The sequence below is a fragment of the Mandrillus leucophaeus genome, unplaced genomic scaffold (genome assembly GCF_000951045.1).
Source record: "Mandrillus leucophaeus isolate KB7577 unplaced genomic scaffold, Mleu.le_1.0 Scaffold266, whole genome shotgun sequence".
Lineage (NCBI taxonomy): Eukaryota > Metazoa > Chordata > Mammalia > Primates > Cercopithecidae > Mandrillus > Mandrillus leucophaeus.
The window spans coordinates 2,558,002-2,579,444 of NW_012102765.1; the positions used below are offsets into that span (position 1 = coordinate 2,558,002).

General features: G+C 59.1%; 2 protein-coding genes across 5 annotated transcripts in view; one reads left to right on the forward strand and one right to left on the reverse strand.

Annotated features, from left to right (window-relative positions):
- On the forward strand, window positions 1–4,025 carry FASTK (Fas-activated serine/threonine kinase). The gene is made up of 10 exons (XM_011984340.1): window positions 1–455; window positions 739–1,161; window positions 1,625–1,804; window positions 1,944–2,083; window positions 2,557–2,770; window positions 2,869–3,028; window positions 3,246–3,337; window positions 3,412–3,547; window positions 3,621–3,735; window positions 3,816–4,025. The coding sequence occupies exons 2-10, from the start codon at window positions 759–761 to the stop codon at window positions 3,921–3,923; spliced, it is 1,548 nt and encodes a 515-aa protein (XP_011839730.1). The 5' UTR covers window positions 1–455; window positions 739–758; the 3' UTR covers window positions 3,924–4,025.
- Window positions 4,026–4,117: 92 nt separating this feature from the next.
- The window catches only part of SLC4A2 (solute carrier family 4 (anion exchanger), member 2), a 19,015-nt gene continuing 1,689 nt past the window's right edge, over window positions 4,118–21,443 (reverse strand). Inside the window, exons 1-23 of one of the 4 annotated variants that reach the window (XM_011984342.1) lie at window positions 21,385–21,442; window positions 19,117–19,230; window positions 16,803–16,968; window positions 16,403–16,644; window positions 16,204–16,322; window positions 14,434–14,666; window positions 14,202–14,344; window positions 12,612–12,792; window positions 10,562–10,697; window positions 10,294–10,459; window positions 10,068–10,182; window positions 9,727–9,911; window positions 9,341–9,566; window positions 9,033–9,248; window positions 8,801–8,949; window positions 8,502–8,696; window positions 6,360–6,614; window positions 6,165–6,254; window positions 5,813–5,979; window positions 5,144–5,397; window positions 4,877–5,046; window positions 4,462–4,635; window positions 4,118–4,358 (exon numbers count right to left, since the gene is read on the reverse strand). In XM_011984342.1, coding sequence (XP_011839732.1) covers window positions 4,278–4,358; window positions 4,462–4,635; window positions 4,877–5,046; window positions 5,144–5,397; window positions 5,813–5,979; window positions 6,165–6,254; window positions 6,360–6,614; window positions 8,502–8,696; window positions 8,801–8,949; window positions 9,033–9,248; window positions 9,341–9,566; window positions 9,727–9,911; window positions 10,068–10,182; window positions 10,294–10,459; window positions 10,562–10,697; window positions 12,612–12,792; window positions 14,202–14,344; window positions 14,434–14,666; window positions 16,204–16,322; window positions 16,403–16,644; window positions 16,803–16,968; window positions 19,117–19,167 — 3,714 coding nt within the window. In that variant the 5' untranslated portion in view covers window positions 19,168–19,230; window positions 21,385–21,442 and the 3' untranslated portion in view covers window positions 4,118–4,277. Of the gene's footprint in view, window positions 4,359–4,461; window positions 4,636–4,876; window positions 5,047–5,143; window positions 5,398–5,812; window positions 5,980–6,164; window positions 6,255–6,359; window positions 6,615–8,501; window positions 8,697–8,800; window positions 8,950–9,032; window positions 9,249–9,340; window positions 9,567–9,726; window positions 9,912–10,067; window positions 10,183–10,293; window positions 10,460–10,561; window positions 10,698–12,611; window positions 12,793–14,201; window positions 14,345–14,433; window positions 14,667–16,203; window positions 16,323–16,402; window positions 16,645–16,802; window positions 16,969–17,971; window positions 18,604–19,116; window positions 19,231–21,384; window position 21,443 lie in introns of those variants that run through there. The other 3 variants (XM_011984343.1, XM_011984345.1, XM_011984346.1) reach the window with 3 other exon arrangements.

Here is a 21,443-nt window from a genome sequence, read left to right on the forward strand (position 1 = left end):
GGGGAGGGCTGTGGGAGGGCAGCGGGAGCTGGTGTTAGCGGCAGCGGCCACGGTCTCCTGGCGTCCCTGGGTAGGGGTGGGTGTGGGGGCCCCCGACTTCGCCGACCCCACGCCATCGCAAAGCGGTGCACTCGGGCTCCACGCGCGCCCTGCGAGGTGGGCGCTGCGTTTTCATTTCACGGGTGAGGAGACTTAGACGAAGCCACTTGTCCAAGGTCACGCCGCTGGTGAGTGGGAGCGCCCAGCATGGAACCCAGCGCCGTCCAGCCGCGGAGCCCGCGTTCCACCCTCTGTGCCGCCGCCGCCTCCTGCGGGAGAGGGAGGTGGTCGGGAGAGTGCACGCCGGTGCCGCCTGGGCTCCAGACTGGGCGCGACCACTAACCCGGTTAATGACCTCAGGCTTAACTTAACCCCTTCGCTGCTCTGGGCCTGCGTTTCTCCACCGGTGAAATGAGGTAATGCCAGCCCTGCCTACTCTTCACGGGCGTGTAAGGAGCATCAGAGATGGTGCATGTGGAATTGCTTTGCAAGTAGTGCCCTGAGCGCACTGAGGATTATGATTGCTGTTTCAAAGGCGTGGAAGGAGGCAGAGGGGCGGGGTGGGGAAGAGGCCCAGAGCAGTCAGAAGGGGTTGCTCTGACCACAGGCCCCCTAAATGAGGAGTGAGGTAAGGAGTAGGTAGCAGGTCTTTCTCCCCTTTGGAGAAAACCTCACCCCCTTTTTTGGGCTGCCCCTCAGGGTCTCCATCACCCAACTCCATGCTTCGAGTTCTGCTCTCTGCTCAGACCTCCCCTGCTCGGCTGTCTGGGCTGCTGCTGATCCCTCCGGTACAGCCCTGCTGTTTGGGGCCCAGCAAATGGGCGGACCGGCCTCTTGGAGGAGGCCCCAGTGCAGGTCCTGTGCAAGGACTGCAGCGGCTTCTGGAACAGGCAAAGAGCCCTGGGGAGCTACTGCGCTGGCTGGGCCAAAACCCCACCAAAGTGCGCGCCCACCACTACTCGGTGGCGCTTCGTCGTCTGGGCCAGCTCTTGGGGTCTCGGCCACGGCCCCCTCCTGTGGAGCAGGCCACACTGCAGGACTTGAGTCAGCTCATCATCCGAAACTGCCCCTCCTTTGACATTCACACCATCCACGTGTGTCTGCACCTTGCAGTCTTACTTGGTGAGGAGGGGCTTGAGGTGGGCGCCTGGGGGGCTGGGTGTTAATGAAGAATAGGGAGAACAGTAGAGGACAACGGACAGAGACCCAGCCTCTCAGGCGTTTGCCCAGGAATGGTTGCTCCTGCTCCCGTCCTATGCGGCAGACATCATGAGACAAACGCACTCCTTCCAGCCTCGCTAGGGTGCCACCTCAGATTCCTGCTAATAGAGTGTCCTAGGAAGCCACCATAATTTGTCACAATTGGTACAAGATGAAAGCCTATTTGCCATCTTTGTATGTACTCTCCACAGACCGTTTTGATACCTCATAGCCACGTGATACTTTACATTTCTTTAGTGTTTGCACTTAAACTCTAGCACACCTTGCTCAGGAAACAGGAGAAAGGTGGGGAATTCAAGTAACCCCATGATTGGAACAGCAGCACAGCTCCATTACCAGGCTGCCTTTTACCTCTCCCCCTCAGGCTTTCCGTCTGATGGTCCCCTGGTGTGTGCCCTGGAACAGGAGCGAAGGCTCCGCCTCCCTCCGAAGCCACCTCCCCCTTTGCAGCCCCTTCTCCGAGGTGGGCAAGGGTTGGAAGCTGCTCTAAGCTGTCCCCGTTTTCTGCGGTATCCACGGCAGCATCTGATCAGCAGCCTGGCAGGTGCTGGAGGGGGTTAAAGTCAGACGGGGTTGGGAGGGTTGACAGGAGGAGGAAGGTGGTCTCAGTTGGCTGGGCTGAGGTGGAATTGAGCCAGCTGGAGGTCCAGCCGAGGCCCAGCGTGACAGGCTGTTCTTCACAGAGGCAAGGCCAGAGGAACTGACTCCCCATGTGATGGTGCTCCTGGCCCAGCACCTGGCCCGGCACCGGTTACGGGAGCCCCAGCTTCTGGAAGCCATTGCCCACTTCCTGGTGGTTCAGGAAACCCAGCTCAGCAGCAAGGTGGGCTTGCCACCCACCCTCCAGTGCATCTCTCAGTCATTCTCAGGGATCTCGTCAGGCCCAGCACCCTGTGCAGCTCAGCTATCCTTTTCCTGAAGCAGACACGCTCTGTGTCCCCTGGGACCTGCATCTTTTCCTACACCCTCTCTGTGACTTGCCCACCTCCTGTCACCAGCATGCATTCCTGGAACTCTGCAGTTTCCCAAAGCACTCTTAGCACCATCCTAGCTCCACCCATCCCTCTCCTTGAAGTCTTCAGGGCCAAACCCCACAGTGATGTCCCCTCTGCCTGTCTGGTGATTAGTCACGTGCAGCTTGTGACTGCTTTGCTGTTGAACTGTGAGGCTGTAGGGACTGTCCTGTCTTTACAGCAGTGTTACAAACTTGAGGGCTAAGCCTGTCTAAGGCTTAGCTTGTAAAAAAGGACTGCAGAAGTACTTCACACTGGGTAATGAACTGCTCTTCCTTCACAGGTGGTACAGAAGTTGGTTCTGCCCTTCGGGCGGCTGAACTACCTGCCCCTGGAACAGCAGTTTATGCCCTGCCTTGAGAGGATCCTGGCTCGGGAAGCAGGGGTGGCACCCCTGGCCACAGTCAACATCTTGATGTCACTGTGCCAACTGCGGTGCCTGCCCTTCAGAGCCCTGCACTTTGTTTTTTCCCCTGGCTTCATCAACTACATCAGTGGTACGCAGCCAGGATGGCCGGCTGGGCCCCTGAGGGCTGGAGAGGCAGGGGAACAGGGTGGCCTGCAGCCCGGAGCCCCAGTCCCCGCCTCCCCACAGGCACCCCTCATGCTCTGATTGTGCGTCGCTACCTCTCCCTGCTGGACACAGCCGTGGAGCTGGAGCTCCCAGGATACCGGGGTCCCCGCCTTCCCCGAAGGCAGCAAGTGCCCATCTTTCCCCAGCCTCTCATCACCGACCGTGCCCGCTGCAAGTACAGGTGGATGGGGCAGCCTGGGGTAAGGGGAGGGGCCAGCCTGGGAGCAGCAGAGTGGAAAAGCCAGAGGGACCATGAAGCCAAAGCTAAGGAGCTCTCGGCCACCATAAAACTGGGCCCTGAAGCAGCAGAGGGCTTTACCCAGGGTGGTGGCACTAGACTGGGACAGACTAGGATGAGGTGCCGGGCCCTTCCTGCTACTGGTGTCCTTTCTCCTCAGTCACAAGGACATAGTAGCTGAGGGGTTGCGCCAGCTGCTGGGGGAGGAGAAATACCGCCAGGACCTGACTGTGCCTCCAGGCTACTGCACAGGTGAGCGAGGGGCAGGTGGCAGGCCCATGGAGACAGAGCTCTGGCTAAGGCCTCCGACCCTGCTCCCCCTCCAGACTTCCTGCTGTGTGTCGGCGGCTCTGGTGCTGTGCTTCCCGTGAGGACCCAGGACCCCTTCCTGCCATACCCACCAAGGTCCTGCCTACAGGGCCAGGCTGCCTCTAGCCCCACTACTCGAGACCCTGCTCAGAGGTAACGGAGGCAGGGTGGGGGAACTCTGGCCACCTTGCCCGCCATGCCCTGAGTCACGTCCCTCCCCCTGCAGGGTGGTGCTGGTGTTGCGGGAACGCTGGCATTTCTGCCGGGACGGCAGGGTGCTGCTGGGCTCGAGGGCCCTGAGGGAGCGGCACTTGGGCCTGATGGGCTACCAGCTCCTGCCGGTGAGTGGCCCTGGCCTTCCCCGTGGCGCATCCTTACTGCCGACCTGCGGGTAACCTGCCGCCCTATCCTCTGCCCACAGCTACCCTTCGAGGAACTGGAGTCCCAGAGAGGCCTGCCCCAGCTCAAGAGCTACCTGAGGCAGAAGCTCCAGGCCCTGGGCCTGCGCTGGGGGCCTGAAGGGGGCTGAGGGGATGATGTGGGGTTCAGGATGGCCCCCCCATGGGGGGTGGATGATTTGCACTTTGGTTCCCTATGTTTTGATTTCTCATTAAAGTTCCTTTCCTTCCCCATTGTGAATCTCAGTTTTGGGATGGGGAGCAGAGCTGGGTCTCCCACCTCTTTCCCATTCATGCCCCCCATACAAAGACAAAAGGCCAGAGATAGGTGGGGGCCAAAGCACTTTACTGCAGGGGCAGTGGGGGAGGAGGGGACATTAAATTATTCATTTAAATAAAAAGGAGGGAGGGGCATGGGAGGGGGGACCCCATCCCACCAGCCTGTCCCCTCGTCCATCCGTCCCTCGGCTGTCCCTCGGCGGCGGCTACACAGGCATGGGCATCTCATTGTACTCGTCCACACCCTCCCGCTCATCAAACACCGGCTCTGCCTCGTTAGCATCCAACTGTGGGGTGAGGGGTGGTCAAGAAGGGAAGTGGGGGGTGGGGGACCTTTCCAGATCCACAGGGAGGCAAGAGGGACTGGGGGAGGCAGGCGGGAGGGCTTACACATTTCATCTCTCGCTCGGTGAAGATGCGGGTGAGCACCACCATGCGGAGCGGCACTGTGAGGATGAGGATGAAGGGGAAGGCCAGGGAGGCAGCTGTGGACATGACAGCCCAGAGCAGGGCCAGGCAGAGCAGCTGCAGGGCCGTGAACAGGTGCATACGGAGGGTCCGGACCTGGGGGGCGGAGACAGGTGAGCCCAGGTTCCTCCCCAGCCTGCTGCTGGGAAGAGCCTCTCCCCTCTTCGGAGTCGGGGATGGAAGAACATTCCTAGGTGCCACAGAGCCGGGTTGGTACAGAGAGGAGGTGGGGGCTGGCTGAAGTGGGCAGATGGGAGGGGCAGCTGGAGAATGACCCAAGTAGACGAGGATGGCCAGAGGCACACCCCTTCCAGTGGGAAGCTGGGGAGGGGCTTACCTTCTTGACGTAAGTGACATCTGGGTGGTGTTTGGGTGGCATGAGCAGCAGATGCAGCCGTTCATAGAACTGGATCCCATTAAGGGAGGTGACTCCCATGTACAGGAAAATTCCAAAGAGCACAGCCAGGGGGATCTGCCGGAGCAGATCCCCGATAACTATGGAGAGGCCTATGGGAGGTGCAGGATAAATAGTTGGCCACGGGGTCCCCTGGCCCCACTGGCCCTGGGGAATCCACTGGGAAGGGAAGGGCAAGAGGCAACGTACCCACAAGCAGGGCAACCAGCAGCCCTGTCACCCGCTGTTCCTTGACCTCCTGAATCTTGGGCTTGTCCCCAGGTGCCACAGCCTTGCTCATGACAGTGAGCGCGTTGGCGTGAGTGACGGAGCGGACAGTGGCAGCAGCCAACCAGGGCAGGCCAAAGAGGGCACAGATGCCGCCCATGGCCACAATGAGCAGCAGGTCCAGGTGGAAGCCGGAGCCCTTCTGCAGCATGCGCTCCTTCTTGGAGATGATGAGCCTGAGAGAGGGAGAGGTGCTGCTAAGGCCCAGGCTGGACTCAGCTCCACAGACCACGGGGTCTTTCCAGAATGCCCAGCCAGTCCCTCCATCTGGCTTTGGAACCTGGTGGTCCCTGTCCATTCCGTCAGGATTCAAATTCCATTACAGAGCAAAACCTCGGCCCCCAGCCCTTATCCTCCACAACAGCTCCCAGCTAGCACTGCCAGGCTGGCCTGCCCCTCCACGTGCTGTTCCTGTCCCAGCAAACATCAGGGGGTTTTTCTGCTGTCTACAGATTAAACTGTGGCCATCTAGGCATCCAAGGTTCCCTGAAGTCCCTGGGATTGCCCAGTGTGGCTGGAGGTTCCATGCTGAGTTCCCCAGCCTGGCCTGGGGCTCTGGCCTCTCATATCCCTTCGGCCAGGACCACTCACGTGGTGATCTGTGTCTCCATGAAAATGAGGATGAAGACCAGGATGGCAGGCAGCAGGCTGGCAACCATCATCCACACAGGGAAGGGGCTCTTCTCCCCCAGAGGGTTGATGACCCAGCCCCTCTTTTCTGGGGCAGTCACCGAGAATCCACTGGGAACGCTCAGCTTCTGCAGGGCAGACACAGTGTGGGGACAAGGGTTAAGGTAATGTGGAGGGCATGCCATGGAAAGGGGTTGGCATCTTAAGGACAGGCTTAAACTTAAGGACAGGCTGGGTTTGGAGGCTGGAGGGGAACACCTAGACCCAGGGCGGTGGAGGCAGCAGCCCTTGCCTGCTGCGGGCAGCACCTTACCTGGGTATAGGTGTCCTCAATACTGTAATCCACAAGCACCATGATGAGGATGGCGATGGGCACCCCAAAGTCCCCAATCACCCGCCGGATCTGAGTGGGCAGGCACACCGCTCAGAGGCCTGCCACCACAGCCATTGACTTCCTGCCACCCCCCTTCCTGCCCCTAACCCCCTCTTGGCCTTTAAGCCCACGCACCCGGCCAGGAAAGAACCGGCTGTTCTTGAATTTGCGCAGGAAGAAGGCGATGAAGAAGGTGCCGGCCATGAGCACCAGCGACAGCAGGGCCGTGTTGGGCTGGCCCTGGGGCTTCCCCTGCCCAGACTGCCCAGCCAAGCTCCTGTTGCCCGGCCCCAGCGTGGGTCTTGCCCCGGCCCATGTCATGTTCTCACCGCCGTCCACCTCTGAGCTGTTGGAGGCTGAGCAGCCATGCAGGGGGTGCTCCTGGAAGATCTGGGGAGAGGAGGCCACAAGGCCTTCATCAGCTGGACTGCAGAAAAGATTCCTGAGGCTCAGTGAGTGTCAGGTGGAAGGGGTGGGGCAGGGGAAAGGCTGGCCTGCTTTCAAGGAGCTTGTCTTGTTGAATTAAGACAGTGACCCAGAGAACCAGCTGTGAGCACAGGGCAGTGTGGGGCAGAAAAGACCGAGCGGCTGGTTTAAGTCAGGAAGGCAGCTGGTGAGTGGCACCAGCCAGGCTCAGAGAGGATCCGGGGGCCTAAAGGAGGAGGACATGAGCACAGAGGACCACAGAGTGGTCTCTCACACACATCTGATGCCCAGACTGACTGTCACCTCTAGAGTCTTTCCCCTTTCTACACTCCTGGATTGTCTGACATTTTAACAAAAGCATGTACTTTTGTTATTAAAAATGTGAATTTTAAAAGCAAATTAAAAATAATATATTTTTTAAAATAAAACAGGCTGGCTGCAGTGGCTCACGCTTGTAATTCTAGTACTTTGGGAGGCCGAGGTGGGCAGATCACTTGAGGTCAGGAGTTCGAAACCAGCCTTCCCTGTCTCTGCTAAAAATACAAAAATTAGCTGGGCGTGGTGGGCACCTGTAATTCCAGCTACTCAAGAGGCTGAGGCAGAGGCAGGAGAATCGCTTAAACCCGGGAGGCCAAAGTTGCAGTGAGGCAAGGTCATGCCACTGCATTCCAGCCTGGGCAACAGAGCAAGACTCTGTCTCAAAAAAACAAACAAACAAATAAATAAAATAAAAAAGATGGACTGGGCCTGCTGACTCATGCCTATAACCCCAACACTTTGGGAGGCCAAGGCAGGAGGATCGCTTGAGGCTAGGAGTTCCAGACAAGCCTGGGCAATCTAGGCAGGCCTCTTCAAAAATTTAAAAATTAGCCAGGCATGGGGCCCACCTGTAGTCCCAGCTATTAGGGAGGCTTAGGCAGAAGGAACACTTGAGCTCAGGAGTTTGAAGTAATAGCTCTAATGGTGCCACTGTGCCATTAAATATAGAAGTTTTTAAAAAATAAAAGTATGAGTTTTTGGCTGGGCACAGTGGCTCACACCTGTAATCCCAGCACTTTGGGAGGCCGAGGCGGGCAGATCACTAGAGGCCAGGAGTTCAAGACCAGCCTGGCCAACGTGGTAAAACCCCATCTCTACTAAAAAAATACAAAAATTTAGCTGGGCATGGTGGCGTGTGCCTGTAATCCCAGCTACTTGGCAGGCTGAGGCAGAAGAGCCACTTTAAACCAGGAGGCAGAGGTTGCAGTGAGCAGAGATCGCGCCAAAACTGCACTCCAGCCTGGGTGACAAAGCAACACTCTGTCTCAAAAAAAAAAAAAAAAAGAAAAGAAAAGAAAAAGTATGAGTTTTTGAAAGATTCATCTGTCTGGTTCAAGTTGCTGTTTGAAAATAAATTAAGGCCGGGCGTGGTGGCTCAATCCTGTGATCCTAGCACTTTGGGAGGCTGAGGTGGGTGGACCACCTGAGGTCAGGACTTCAAGACAAGCCTGGCCAATATGGTGAAACCCGTCTCTACTGAAAATACAAAAATTAGCTGGGTATAGCAGTGCACACCTATAATCCCAGCTACTCAGGAGGCTGAGGCAGGAAAATCGCTTGAATCCAGGAAGCAGAAGTTGCAGTGAGTCAAGGTCACGCCACTGCACTCCAGCCTGGGCAACAGAGTAAGACTGTCTCAAAATAATTAATTAATTGATTAAAAAATTATTCTGAGGCCCTGGTGTGTGTGTTGGCAACAAGCCCCAGGAATGCTCCAGCCTGGCCTCGAATCCAGAGGAGGGGACCAAGAGACTCCCTCCAGCCCTGAGACCTCGGCCCTCCTGGCCCAGCTCTCGGCAGGGGCCTGCCCACCTTCACTAGCTTGTAGAAGGTCTCATAGATGAAGATGAGTGATATCAAGAAGGCGAAGATCTCCTGGGTGAAGCGGGAGACGAAGCGGACCAGGAAGCTCCCCTCCAGGGCCACCATGAGCAGGGCCAGGAGCACCAGCCAGAAGCCGATCCACACGCGGCCCACCAGGTACTCCAGGTGGTTGCTGCTACAGAACTGGAAGTGGGGGCAGTCAGGTCCCGAGCTCTGGGTGGGGATGCTGTGGAGAGGTGTCTAGGGCAGAGGAGGGGTGGCTGGAGATGGGCGGGAAGAGCCCTCACCGAGAAGAACGCCTCCTCAAAGACCAGCAGGGGCCCCGAGAAGCCGATCACCAACAGGGGCTGGGCACCCAGCAGGCAGAAGACCACACCCTGGAGCGCTGTGGACATAATCAGCTCCGACACCCCTATCAGGTCCTGCGTCTTCTCTCCTAGGGGTGCAGGAAGCAGCTCAGGAGCTGGTGGCCAGGCCCTGGGCAGTCCGCCCCACCCTCTACCTGAAGGCTCTCCTCACCCAGCAGCCCCCCAAAGGTGATGGCAGGAGACAGGGCGGCAAAGTAGATGAAGATGACGGCAGCCAGGCACTGAGGGTCAAGTGCATCTCGGAAGTCACTCAGGTAGTGGGGATAGCGGCGCCGCACATCTCGGATCAGCCCACCAAAGGGCCGCCCCGTCCGCCGAAGGGGATCATCTTCAGCTGCCCCTGCCGCCTCTACCATCTGCAGGAGCGCTGCAACCCAGGCCTCCGTCAGGGCGCCCCAGCCCCTCCTGCCCACCTCACCCCCTTGAGGCAGCCCCGACCCCAGCCCGCCCTGGCCGTACCCTTATCTTGGGCAGATTTGGGCTCCAGCCCGGCCCCTGTGGGCAGCAGCCGGCCCTGCTCCTCTCGCTTCTTGAGCATCTGGCGCTGGAAGTGGGCCACGGAGCGCAGCAGCTCCTCGCCCTGCACTTCTGAGGGCGGCAGCACCACGCTGCAGTCGAGGAAAGCGTTGATGGCCGTCAGCAGGTCGTCCCGCTCGTCAGCCAGGTAGGCTGCCTCGTGGAATTGCTGCCAAAGCAGGATGGGGATTGGGGAGGGCTCAAAGAAGAGGGCTGAGGGCCTGGAGCTGGGGGTGGGCAAGGCCGGTGGGTGGGGGGCAGTCGTGGGGATCAAGACTGGCCCAGGGTGGGCTGCAAGAAGCAGGGCCCAGAGGAGGAGGGTAGCTGACCTTGTCTGACATGAGGGTGGAGATGGAGCGGCCGATCTCGTGGTAGTCCATGTTGGCACTGCTCGGGCCCAGCAGCAGGAAGAGGAAACGCACGGGCACCGGCACTTCCAACACTGCGTCCAACTCCACGGCCTCCCGGAGCCGCACAAAGGCCATGGTGGGGCGGGAGAGAAATTCCACACAGCCTAGGGGCATGGGACCATCGTGGGCAAGAGCAGAGCAGCAGGACCGCCTTCCAGTCCCTCGCCCAGGGGTGGCACCGAGGCAGAGCCAGGGAGACTACAGGACCCTGCCTCAAGGCCTGGCTGCCAAGGCCCCCACATGTGACGTGCCCCACATACCCACGAGGACCACCGTGGCCTCAGCATTCTCAGGGATCTTCTCCAGCAGCTTCAGCTCGTGCTTGGACTTGGAGCGGGTGATGCCAGCTGGTGGTGCTGGAGGCGGCAGCTCGCGCTGGGGGACACAGAACAGAGCTCAGCCCAGCCAGGCCCCTCCCACTCTGAGTCCACACCTGGGCTTCCTCAGTCCTGCCGCCAGCCCAGGCAGGGCCGGTTCTCCCCTCACCTCTCGCTCCACCTCCAGCCGGGTCTCAGGAACACCTCCAATGAGAGGCTCAGTGACGTGGGGATCACTCTCAGCCCCCTGACCATGGTGATGCCCCAGCAGGGAGCCCAGGGAGCCAGCCGAAATGTTGCGGGGGAAGGAGAAGTCCTTCTCATCACTCGGGTGGCTGGTGGGGCAGAGGGCAGTGAGGCAAAGGAGGGTCAATGACAAGGGCCGGGGCAGGTGGGCTGGATGAAGTGTCGTCCCCAACTGGCCCACAGGGCCTCACCTGTGTTTCAGCAGCAGGGCCCGCAGCACATTGGCCCTGTCCTCGGCCTTGATCTGGTCAGAGATGACCATCTGCTCCACCACCTGATGGGCCACTCCGGGCAGGGTCTGCTGGTCCAGATCCAAGAGCACAGCCCCTGGCATAAGATGGCACAGAGGGCCCCTCAGCCCCAGATCGCAAAACAGTGGCAGGAGATGGGATGGGAGCAGAAGCTGGGGACAGGTGGGGCAGCCAGGTGGGTGGGTGCCGGGCCTGGAACACCAGCCTACACATGAAGGACGCAGGCTCGGGTTCTAGCTCCCTCGGGAGCCTAGGTCACATCAACCCTCTGGTTCCTCCCCTCCCCCAGACCCCCAGGAACGTTACAAAGCTCCACAGAGACCACTGAACCTCAGTGGCCAGAGAGGCCATCTAGGCCACACCTGCCGGACACTCCTTCCAGGGAGCATCCGGCCTCCACAGGGACGGTCCAGGCCGCCCATTCTGTTTGAACCCTCTTAGCTGTTAGAAAACTCTCCTCTAAGTGAGCCAGGTGCTGCGTCACTCTGGGGCCTAGTTCTACCCTCTGATACACAACTCAGCGGGTCTGTGGCCTCATCCGTGTGGCTGTCCTGGAGCCATCTGAAGACCCCCCTCTGCCCCAAGCTTCTTGACTTCCCTGTCAGTTTCTCGACCTCCCCTCACCATTGCACACAGAAGTAACAGTCCCTTCGAAAGTTACCAGGTCATTCATCTGGCAGGGCCAACTTTCAGGAACAAAGACTAAAGAATAAACAGAACTGGCCGGGTATGGTGGCTCACACCTGTAATCCCACTTTGGGAGACTGAGGCGGGCAGATCACGAGGTCAGGAGATCGAGACCATCCTGGCTAACACGGTGAAACCCCATCTCTACTAAAAATGCAAAAAAATTAGCCAGGCGTGGTGGCGGACACCTGTAGTCCCAGCTACTTGGGAGGCTGAGGCAGGAGAATGGCGTGAACCCAGGAGACAGAGCTTGCAGTAAGCTGAGATAGCGCCACTGGACTCCAGCCTGGGTGACAGAGCAAGACTCCGTCTCAAAAAAAAAAAAAAAGAAAAAACAGAACCAAAAGCTCCTAAGCAGCCAGGCTGGAGACCTCAAGGCCTAGTGAGAAAGCCCTTCCACAGTGGCACTTTACCCAAAGCCCCTGAGCCTCACTCGGGGTCTATGGACTCTTAGTTGGGAAACAATTCTAAAAGCAAGTTTCTAGGTCCTCAGCTGCTTTGTTTTTTGTTTACTTTTTTTTTTTTTAATTTAATTTTAAGCCAGGCACAGTGGCTCATGCCTGTACTTCCAACATTTTGGGAGGCTGAGGCAGGCAAATCGCTTGAGCTCAGGAGTTTGACACCAGTCTGGACCACATGGTGAAACCCCATCTCTACTAAAAATACAACAATTAGGTAGGCGTGGTAGTGTGTGCCTGTAGTTCCAGCTACTTGGGAGGCTGAGGCAGGAGGATCACTTGAGCCTGGGAGGTGGAGGTTGCAGTGAGCCAAGACTACACCACTGTACTCCAGCCTGGGCAACAGAGCAAGATCCTGTCTCAAAAAATATGTATATATATATTTAATTTTTTTCCTAAGCTGCCTCAAACCACAGAACCTCAGCTGCTTAGAAACAGGCCTTTTAACAACAACTGAGAGTGGTCACCCATTGTGAAGGAGCAAGCAAGAAAACACAGGACTCGGAAGTCCTGCATCTGTGGTGAGTGGTCATTTCGTGAAGTCTATACAGCTACAGATTAGATCACATTCCACAGAATCTCTAAGATGGTACCAAGGCATGCTAGGAATTTCAGAAAGCTTTACATCAAAATGGCTTCTGGAACATTTTCGCAACCAAACACAGTTGTTATCTGAGAATATCAAGAAGCTGCTGGCTGAAAATGCAAATACGAGCTGGGTGTGGACCACGCTCCCTCTGGGCTCTGGGGCTGTCACACATCATGGGGCTCAAGACAGATTTGGGGCCATTTGGGAGAGTTTCCTGGGGATTGGCCAGACGGGAGGCGGAGGGGAGCGGGGTTACCGTGGGCAAGGGTCCTGCGGAGCTCCAGGAGACTGCGGAAGGAGAGGGAGGCCACGTGGGGCTTCCCCCAGCGCTCTGTCTCCTCCTCCACGTCCTCTTCAAATTTGATCCAGCGAGCTGTCTCCCGCCACTGGGGCTCCTGGTTTTTGTCCAGCAGCAGCTCATTCAGCTCCACAAACACCTCGGGGAGAGAAGAGAAGGCATTTCAGGGTACAGTGCCGGAGGCAGCCCTGGGTGGAGGTCAGAGGTGAGTGGTATCAGAGGGAGCCAAGTGACCCTGGAGAGCATGAGCACAGTGGGTGGTGCACAAGCGCCCCAGTCCCACAGCCAGCTGAGACCCTGGACAACTGACTAACCAATGAGATGCAGTTTCCCTCATCTGTCAAATGGGAACACCTCAAAGAACTGTCAGGAGGACAAAAGGGAAAAGCACATGGCACGCTACATGACTCAGAGTAAGGGCTTGAGAAATAGCCACTGTGTATAAAAGCAATGGCGTTTTGTAGGCCTTTTAACAAGTGGAATGCCTACCAGCCATTCCATTGACAGGCATTCAAGAACTGGCAAAACTAATTGCAAATGAAGGAAGAGTGGTCGCCTCTGAAAAATACTGATTGGGTGGAGCCGTGCAGGAACTTCTGGAGTGTGGGAAATGGTTAGGCAGGTATGGGCCTGCAACAGGGCACTGAGCTGGATGCTTCACACAGATGCAGCTTACTGTATGCTATTACGCCTTCATAAAATGAGGACAAAAACACAGTGCGTCAGAGTTCAGGACCAGGGCCCTTAAGATGGGCGGCATCACTAGGTAACCAAGTGACCTTGGCCAAGTCACAGCACTCTAGTTTATGGCTGACACCACCTGTTGTCATCTTCACAGGTGGCTGAGAGGATTGAACAAGTACAGAGGCAACTGGGTTTTGAAAAATGAAGTGTAGTGCTACACAGAGCCACCTTTAGCCCAAGGGGTGCCCTTTGTTCAAATCAGAAAATGGCATCTCTTTCTAAGATGGTCATGATACAGAAATCAATGGCTCAGATGTGAATTAAAACCACAATACTCAAATCAACGACATCCACCATGGGAAGCATAATCACAGTGCCCAAGTCAATAAGCTCTAAGACGTGTATACTGCACTCTTGTGCAGTGTACAAACTTCACAACGAAAGGTGGCATCCCTGGGCCCGGTGTGGTGGCTCACGCTTGTAATCCCAGCACTCTGGGAGGCCAAGGCAGGCGGATTCCTTGAGGCTAGGAGTTGGAGACCAGCCTGGCCAACATGGTGAAACCCCGTCTCTACTAAAAATACAAAAATTAGCTGGGTGTAGCAGGTGCCTGTAATTCCAGCTACTCTGGAGGCTGAGGCAGGAGAATCGCTTGAACCCAGGAGGCAGAGGTTGCAGTGAGTTGAGATCACACCACTGTACTCCAGCCTGGGCAAAAGAGCGAGACCTTCTCAAACAACAACAACAAAACAAAGGTTGCAATCCTGAGGCTTGAGATTATAGCTGGTCTGAGAGGTAGGGGCAGGGTCGTTGGGGGAAGCTGGATGGGAAGTTAATGGAAGACCATGAAGCAGAGCATGGTACCTCATGGGGCTTGTGGGGGGCCCGGGGTCGGGCCCGAGGTGTGGGGCCAGGCTCCCGCCCTTCTCGGCCACTCTGTGTGGAACCTTTGGCATTCTTCCGCACCAAGTGCCGCCGCACCCCAGGAACGTCCTCAAATCGGTGACCTGGGGGGGCAGAGGACCAAGGTTGGGCTCCCCCTTTCTCTCACTCCTTCGCCCACCAGTGCCAGGCTTGGCCCAGGCCCAGCACTCACTCTTCATGAGGTCTAGGTCGGCTGTGGCCAGCGTCTGGGCCTCACTCTCATCCGTGGGGACCCGAGGCAGCAGTGCCTGCTCAGCCCCGGTCATGCTCCCGATGCGCCTCCTCTCCTGAAGGTTGTAGCTGCGGTGCCCAGGCTGGGCTTTGGGCAGGGGGCGCCCCGAGGCACCCCCGTCGTCACCCCCTGCGGTGCCACTGGCCACCACCACCGCCTCCTCCACCTTGGTTCTAGGCAGACAGAATGGCCGTGAGCCCGAGAAAGCCAGCCTCCTCCCCCACGCTCAGCACCCACACAACGGGGAGCCAGGGAGGGACCACGTCGGACTCCGGGCCCTCCTAGCTCCCTCCCGGGAGGCACAGGTATGGGGATGGGGAGGATTCCGGATGCAGACCGCCAGCATCCGAACCCCAGCTTCACCCTTTTCTAGCTGTGCAGCCCCAAACGATCACCCCAAGGCCCCTCTGAACGTCCACTGCGAACATCAACTGCTCCTCAGCAGTCAGGACTGAGGCCAGACTCTGGCAGTGCCATGAGGGGTGAGATTTTGGAAAAGTCCCAGTGCAGGGCCTGGGGCAGAAAAGGAGCTCAGGACGCTGCTTCCTGACAGTCAGCATTCATCCCCCTGCCCCCTCACCCCCTGGCACACCCCTAGCCATGGGACTCAGAGGTTCACAGGGGCCTATGTTTAATCAAGAGGAATAAAGTCCGTGGCACTCGGCCTTGGAGATGGCAGACAGCTTCCTGCCCTGGGAGGAGGGGTGAGCCTCAGCCTTCACAGACGCCAGCTTCTGCTCTCTCCCTTCTCTCTGCCACACTGGGTGGCCAAGGCCCTGCCACGTGGTCCTACCCCTCTCTCTCAACATCAAGAGCCCCCAGAGCTCAAAGCTCGCGTCCCCTCTCATGACCAGGCTTTCCTAGCCCCAACGTGCTCTAGCCCACAAATTCGACCCTTTCCTGCTGCCAGGCTTTCTCGGAAGCCCCAGCCTTCTCCCGGCCATCCTGGCACCTCTAAGGCCACTGTAACCTGCCGCCCACATCTGTGCCATGGTCCCAGCAGGTTATGCGCTCCCAGAGGGGACAACATGCCCTTCACTTCCCGCAGCCCTTCACGCTGCCTGGCACCCAGAAAACAACTGGTCTGTGATTGTAGTGACCTTGAGACCTAGTTCAAAGTCATTTTCTCCAGGAAGCCTTCCCCTAAATGCCAATCATCCACCGGTACTGACACTTTCCCTGAACCAGCCACTGGGTGCAGTGACAACATGCTGATGCCATCTCACATGGTAACATTTGGTTTCCAACCAGCGTGTGTTGGCAGTGCTCCAAGGAGAGGGGGGTCTTCTTTGCCTCTTGAACCCTGGGGCCTCTAGCAAGTGCTGGGAGGTCACCAGTTCAGTACCTGAGCCAGTACTGGCTACTGCTCCCGCTACACCACAGGCAGGGGTGGGAGCAGGGAGGGGTGGGAGACGGGCAGGGGTGGGAGGCAGCTTAGGCAGCGCATGTTCTTTGCCAGGCTAAACCATACTTAGAATTCACACCACCCTTAATCCCTACAGCCACCCAGTGAGAAAGGTTCTATTATGCTTGGTTTCCGATAAGGAACCTGGGGCTTGGAGAGCTTAATTAAGTTACTTGCCCAGCCAGTGAGGGCAGGGCTGAGATTTGAACCCTGGCCTGGTGATTCCAAGGCTCATGCTTTGTTCCAGCATCATCTCTAGCAGGGGAAGTGTCTGTTGGGGACACTGTTGATTGGGGTATACTTACCCAGCCTGGGCCCCTTTGGAGGCCTGAGGAGTTGCCTCCTGGTGGGGCAGTGGTGCAGGGGAAGATGGACTGGTCCTCTCTGCCTTCCGGTCAGCACTGTCATCCTCTTGGAGAAAGAACTGTAACAAGGACCCCTGTGGGCAGGAGTGACCAGGACAGGGCCCTGCTGACATCCCCTAGGAGCTCGCGCCCAGCACACCTGCACCGAGGAGGGTGTGGAGGCAGGGGATGGCTGCGTGACTGCCCGGGCCCCCTCGGCCTCGCTAGCCTCATCCTCATCTTCCTCCCCTTCCTCAATGGTGGGGGTTTCTCCAGTCGCGGAGGCTCCTGGGCGCCTTCGAGGCTTCCGTCCTGGGCCCTGGGGTGTCTTGCGACGGCGTGCATCCGGAGGCAGGTGGGTGGACAGTGGGTGATGGATGTGGTGGGAGGACTGGCGGTGGTCTGCAGGGAGGAGGGGGACTTGGCTGCGGCAGGCACAGCGTCCCCTCCCCTGCCATCCTGCCCCCCGCCTCGCTCCTCCCACTAGGACCCCAGCCCCTTCTTAACTGAAGAGTCAAACCTGATATCCCTGCCTCCCCCTTCCCTGCCTGCCCCCTCACACTCAAAGTCTTCCTCCCCATAGCTGCGGCCTGGCTCCTCCCCTCCGCGAGACCCGGCCTCATGTAGGATCTCCTCAAACCGCTCCACGCCCAGGGTGCGGTGAAGTTCGTCTTCCTCCTGCTCGGGGAACCCAGGCGTCCCAGGGCCCAAGCTCTCTGGCTCTGGCTGTGTGGAAGAAAGCACAGAGAAAAAACACACAGGACTCACTGGGAATTGTACCCCGAAACCTCACCCTTCCTAGTGCCAGAGACCCAGGACCCCTCCCCTCAGCAGCTATCTCCTCTAATGCTGGTGACTCAATATCCCCCCAGCAGCTGTCCCTTACATACAGGGACCCAGGCCAGGCACAGTGGCTCACGCCTGTAATCCCAGCACTTTGGGAGGCTGAGGTGGGTGGACTGCTGGAGGTCAGGAGTTCAAGACCAGCCTGACCAACATGGTGAAACCCCATCTCTACTAAAAACACAAAAATTAGCCAGGTGGTGGCGGCCACCTCTAATCCCAGCTACTCAGGAGGCTGAGGCAGGAGAATCACCTGAACCCAGGAGGCGGAGGTTGCAGTGAGCCAAGAACGTGCCACTGCACTCCAGCCTGGGTGACAGAGTGAGACTCTGTCTCAAAAAAACAAAAAAGAAAACAAATCTAGGGACCCAGTCCTCCCAAGCAGTCTGCCCCATCAAATGCAGGAAGCCAGTCCCCCTACCAGTACACATCCCTTCAAACACAGGGACCCAGTGTCCCCCCAGCAGTCTGCCTCCTCAGATGCAGAGACCCAGTTCCCCCAGCAGCTGTCCCCTGGGTTCTGAACTACCCTCATCCCAGCCCAGCCCCCTTGGCTGTGCAGTCAGTTCAGGGCAGGTGGAAGAAATCCCGTGTGTCCAGCCCGTCTGCAGCCTGGAGGGAGGGCGTGTGAACGGGGAAGTTCACATGACAGATAGTGAAGAAACTCCCCTTGGCCTGAGGACAACTACTGAGCCCAAAAAGTAACTTTTGGAGGCGCCCAAGCTGACCGCCCCAGAGCCCGTCTGAGTCAAAAAAACTAGCCCCGCAGGGACAGGAATGGATGCCCTTCAGCCCCCAGGAGAGCTCCCCTAGCCCCCAGGCCCCCAGCCCGAGCCCTGGGCCAGCTCCCTAGCCCCACCCCTCACCCCACCCCCACAGCCCCCACCTGAGTCATCCTGCGGGCGCGGAGCAGCGGCCGGCACAGCCGGCAGGGAATGCGGCGCTTGCAAGAGCTCAGCACAGCTAAGTGGCAGCCGCCTGGCCAGGCAGCCTTGGTCCAGCCCCCCACCCACCCACGGTCTTAGCTACAGGCGCCGCCAAATATTTGCTCAAGAGCTTCTGGACCTGAAGGGCATCGGGATCTCCAAGGGCGGGGGTATACAGCCCCCTCCATGGCGGTGCCAGCAGCGAGAATAAGGAAGAGCGCGGGGAGGAGGGCTGGGGCGAAGGGCGGGTCTTAGGGGCGAGGTGGGGACTGGAGCGGCTGGGCCTGGCAGAACGCCGGATAAGAGGTGAGCGGGCCAGGGGGCTGGCTTCTTCCCTCTGTACGTAAGGCTCCTGACCATCTCCTGGCTCCCGCATCGCCCAGCCCCACTCCCACCAGAAGCAGCCCCGTGGGACGAGGGGGCGGGGAGAGGCGCAGAGAGCTTGCCCCCATGGGGGGAGAGGGTAGCAGACCCCTCGCACCTGAGGCCGCAGGAGGAAGTCCATGGCCGGCAGGGGTGAACCTGAGAAGGAGGGGGAGGGGACCAGCCTGCGCCCCTTCCCAGTCACGTGCCCTTCTGGGCCAGAGTGACCAATAGCGGAGCTGATTGTGGCACGGGGTTAATCATTAGACTCCTTAGGAAAATCCAGAGGGGGCCATGTGGAGCGGTGGCCACGTGAGGGCAGGGAGGGGCGGGACTGGGTGGCACGTGGGCAGGGGGCGTGGCCAGTCATGGCAGGCGAGCTCCGCCCAGAACCCTCGCCCGCGTGCAGACTTGACCTGGGGCCTCTAAGGCCGGCTGGGTCTGAGACGGGTTGCTGGGTGAGAGACCCAGGGTTCTCAAAGTTCCTCAACCGCTGAGGCTAAGCTACCTAGGTCTTCAGGTAACAGCCTCAACTCCCTTCCCAGGACTGGAAGACGTTTGATACCCCCACTACCCATCCCCCCGCACGACCATCATGCAAGGTCAGGGTAGGGATGGCAGCGTCCTCCCGGTCTGCACACTCGCACACGCTCACACCCCTGGTTGGTGAGGACCCTCGGCCAGAGCACACAAGGCTGCCAGGGAGGGAAGGTCGGGCTGGCGACCTGGGGAACAAACTCACCGTGCGGAAAGAATCTGCGCCCTTGGTGGGGCACCGGGGGGCGCTGCTCATGGCCGAATCTTAGCCCTTTTCGCTGTCGCTGCGGCTTTCAGGGCAACAAGGCGGAGGCATAACCTGGATGGGGGAGAGGCCGGATCACCATCGAGAGCCCTGGGAGGGCAGGAGCCACCACGCGCAGGCTGCCGCTGCTGGGGATCCTCCTGGACTATGAAGGGCCTCAGAGTGGCCCTTAGCGGCAGCCACAGCACAGAGAGTTATTTATAGGAAGAAAAGAGAAGAACAAGGAGACAGGAGAGGACTGAGGCGAGTGGGGCCAAAAAAGGCCGAGAGACTGAGTAGAGGGAGGAGGAGAGAGAAGGTGGGAGAGGCCACAAGAAAAATGAGGGAGAAAGAAGTCAAGGCCCAGGCCCGGAGAGAAAGCAACAGAGATGAGGCAGGAAGCGATAATAAGCCGGGGAAGGAGGGGAGTGAAGGCTCAGGCAGACAAGGGAGCCTCGCAGGGTCAGGGCACCCACCAGAGGTGGGCCTGAGACCAGAGAGGGTGTGGCAGGGAGGGTGAGACACCCCGTGGAGCTGGGGCCGGACTGCCGAGACAGGAAGCAGACGAGAGGAAGAACTCTGGAGAGAGCCCAAGATGCCCCCGCAGGGAGGGGGCGCCCCCTCCCCAGTGCAGGCCGGCAGGAGTCTTGCCTCCCCCAGGTCCGTGGGGGCTGGCAGGAGGGAAGCAGGCTGGCTGGGTGGAGGGCAGGAGCTCAACTCCACTCACTCAGTGGGAGGGAGGAAGGCACAGAAGGTGGGCATGGGCTGGGCAGAGCTTTATAATGGGGGAGGGGCATGTGATGGGCTGGGAGGGGGTGGGCACCGCAACCTTGAGGTTCTGCCTCTGAGGGGCGGTCTGGATCCCGCCCCTTCAGAGCCTGGAGCCAGGAAAATCTGAGTGGCAGCGCTGCCACCCTCCTGACTGTGACTGTAGGGAGTCTGGGGAGGACACTGTATGGTGGGGGCAGAGAAGGAGCTGCAGGAGGGAGCCCAATCCCTGCAAATAGGGGGCCTATTCCTAGTGGGTCAGCACAGGGGACACCCAAGATTGGCAAAAAGTGATGGTACCGATGCTCCCAGTGTGTTGCTGGGGACTGGGGGTGCCCGACTCAGGAGTAAGACAAGTCAGTGTAGGGTCAAACAATATAGGTCGGGGGGGGCTCACCCAGGATGGGGAGCCTGGCAACACATTCTTGGCAAGCACTCCAATTCGGCTAACTACGCTCTTCCCCTCCCCCTCAGCAGGCCTTCAGCCAGGGCGGGCGGTGTGGGTGAGCGTGAGGGCACCCAGTCTGGGAAGGGTGTGGGAAGAGTCCGCCCTGAGCACCTGCAGGCGCCCACTCCCACCTCAGGCTGTGCCCTCAACGCGCTCCTCCACACTCTTCTGCACCCCCTCCCCCGCTGTCCCAGAACACAAAGCAGCTTCTGTCCAGAGCATCGGTGCCGATAATCCGGGTAGGGGCACATTCCTCGGACCAGCCCCGACCGGCCCAGAGGATTAGCATCTCTCCCCTTGCCCAAAGGATTAGCATCTCGGACCCCCACTTGGGCATTAACCACCCCCCAAGTGAACTCGTAAATTCCACAGCTCTTCCATGTGGGACTGGCGGGGGAAACGAAGCGGGATAAAGTAGACCCTGGATTTCAGGCAGTGCCGTCTCTCACACCCAGCACAGAACTCCCCGCCTAGACAAACCGACCCCGGGAGTCAGGTCCAACTCTCCGGGCTCGTCTTTCCCATCCCCACCCAGCTGCTCCCTCTTCTGCCTGACCCCTTGTCCCGACCTTACCCGCCACCCGCCTTTCCTGGCTTCGCCTCCCAACCCGGAGACTGGGGATGGAGGCCCCGGGCAACCCCCAGTCTGGGCGCCCCGGACGGGACTGAAGGACTATGCGGGGTGGCCGGAGGGGAGGGATGGTCTGGAGCCAGCCGGGGAGTGGGAGGGCCGGCGGCTCCTCAGGGAGACTACCTACTCCTGGTGGCAGGGGGCGCGGCACCATGGCTTTAGGGAACTCTGAGAAAGGGACCCCGGAATGCCCGCCTCCGACCAGCACTCCATCCGCCTCCTCATCCTTCTCCCCAAGACCGCGGTTCCCCGCGCCCCAGTCTCCGCCCTTTCCTCCACTTCCACTCCCTCCCTGCTCGAGTCCCGAGTTCCCCCCTCTCCTTCCCCCTCCCTTCCTCCCTCCGCGGCCCTGGCCCTCCCCCGCCACCGCCTCTCCGCTTACCCGCTCGCTCTGGACTTCGTGCCCCGGGGGTCTCGGGGTCTCTCCCCGTCCTCCGGCAC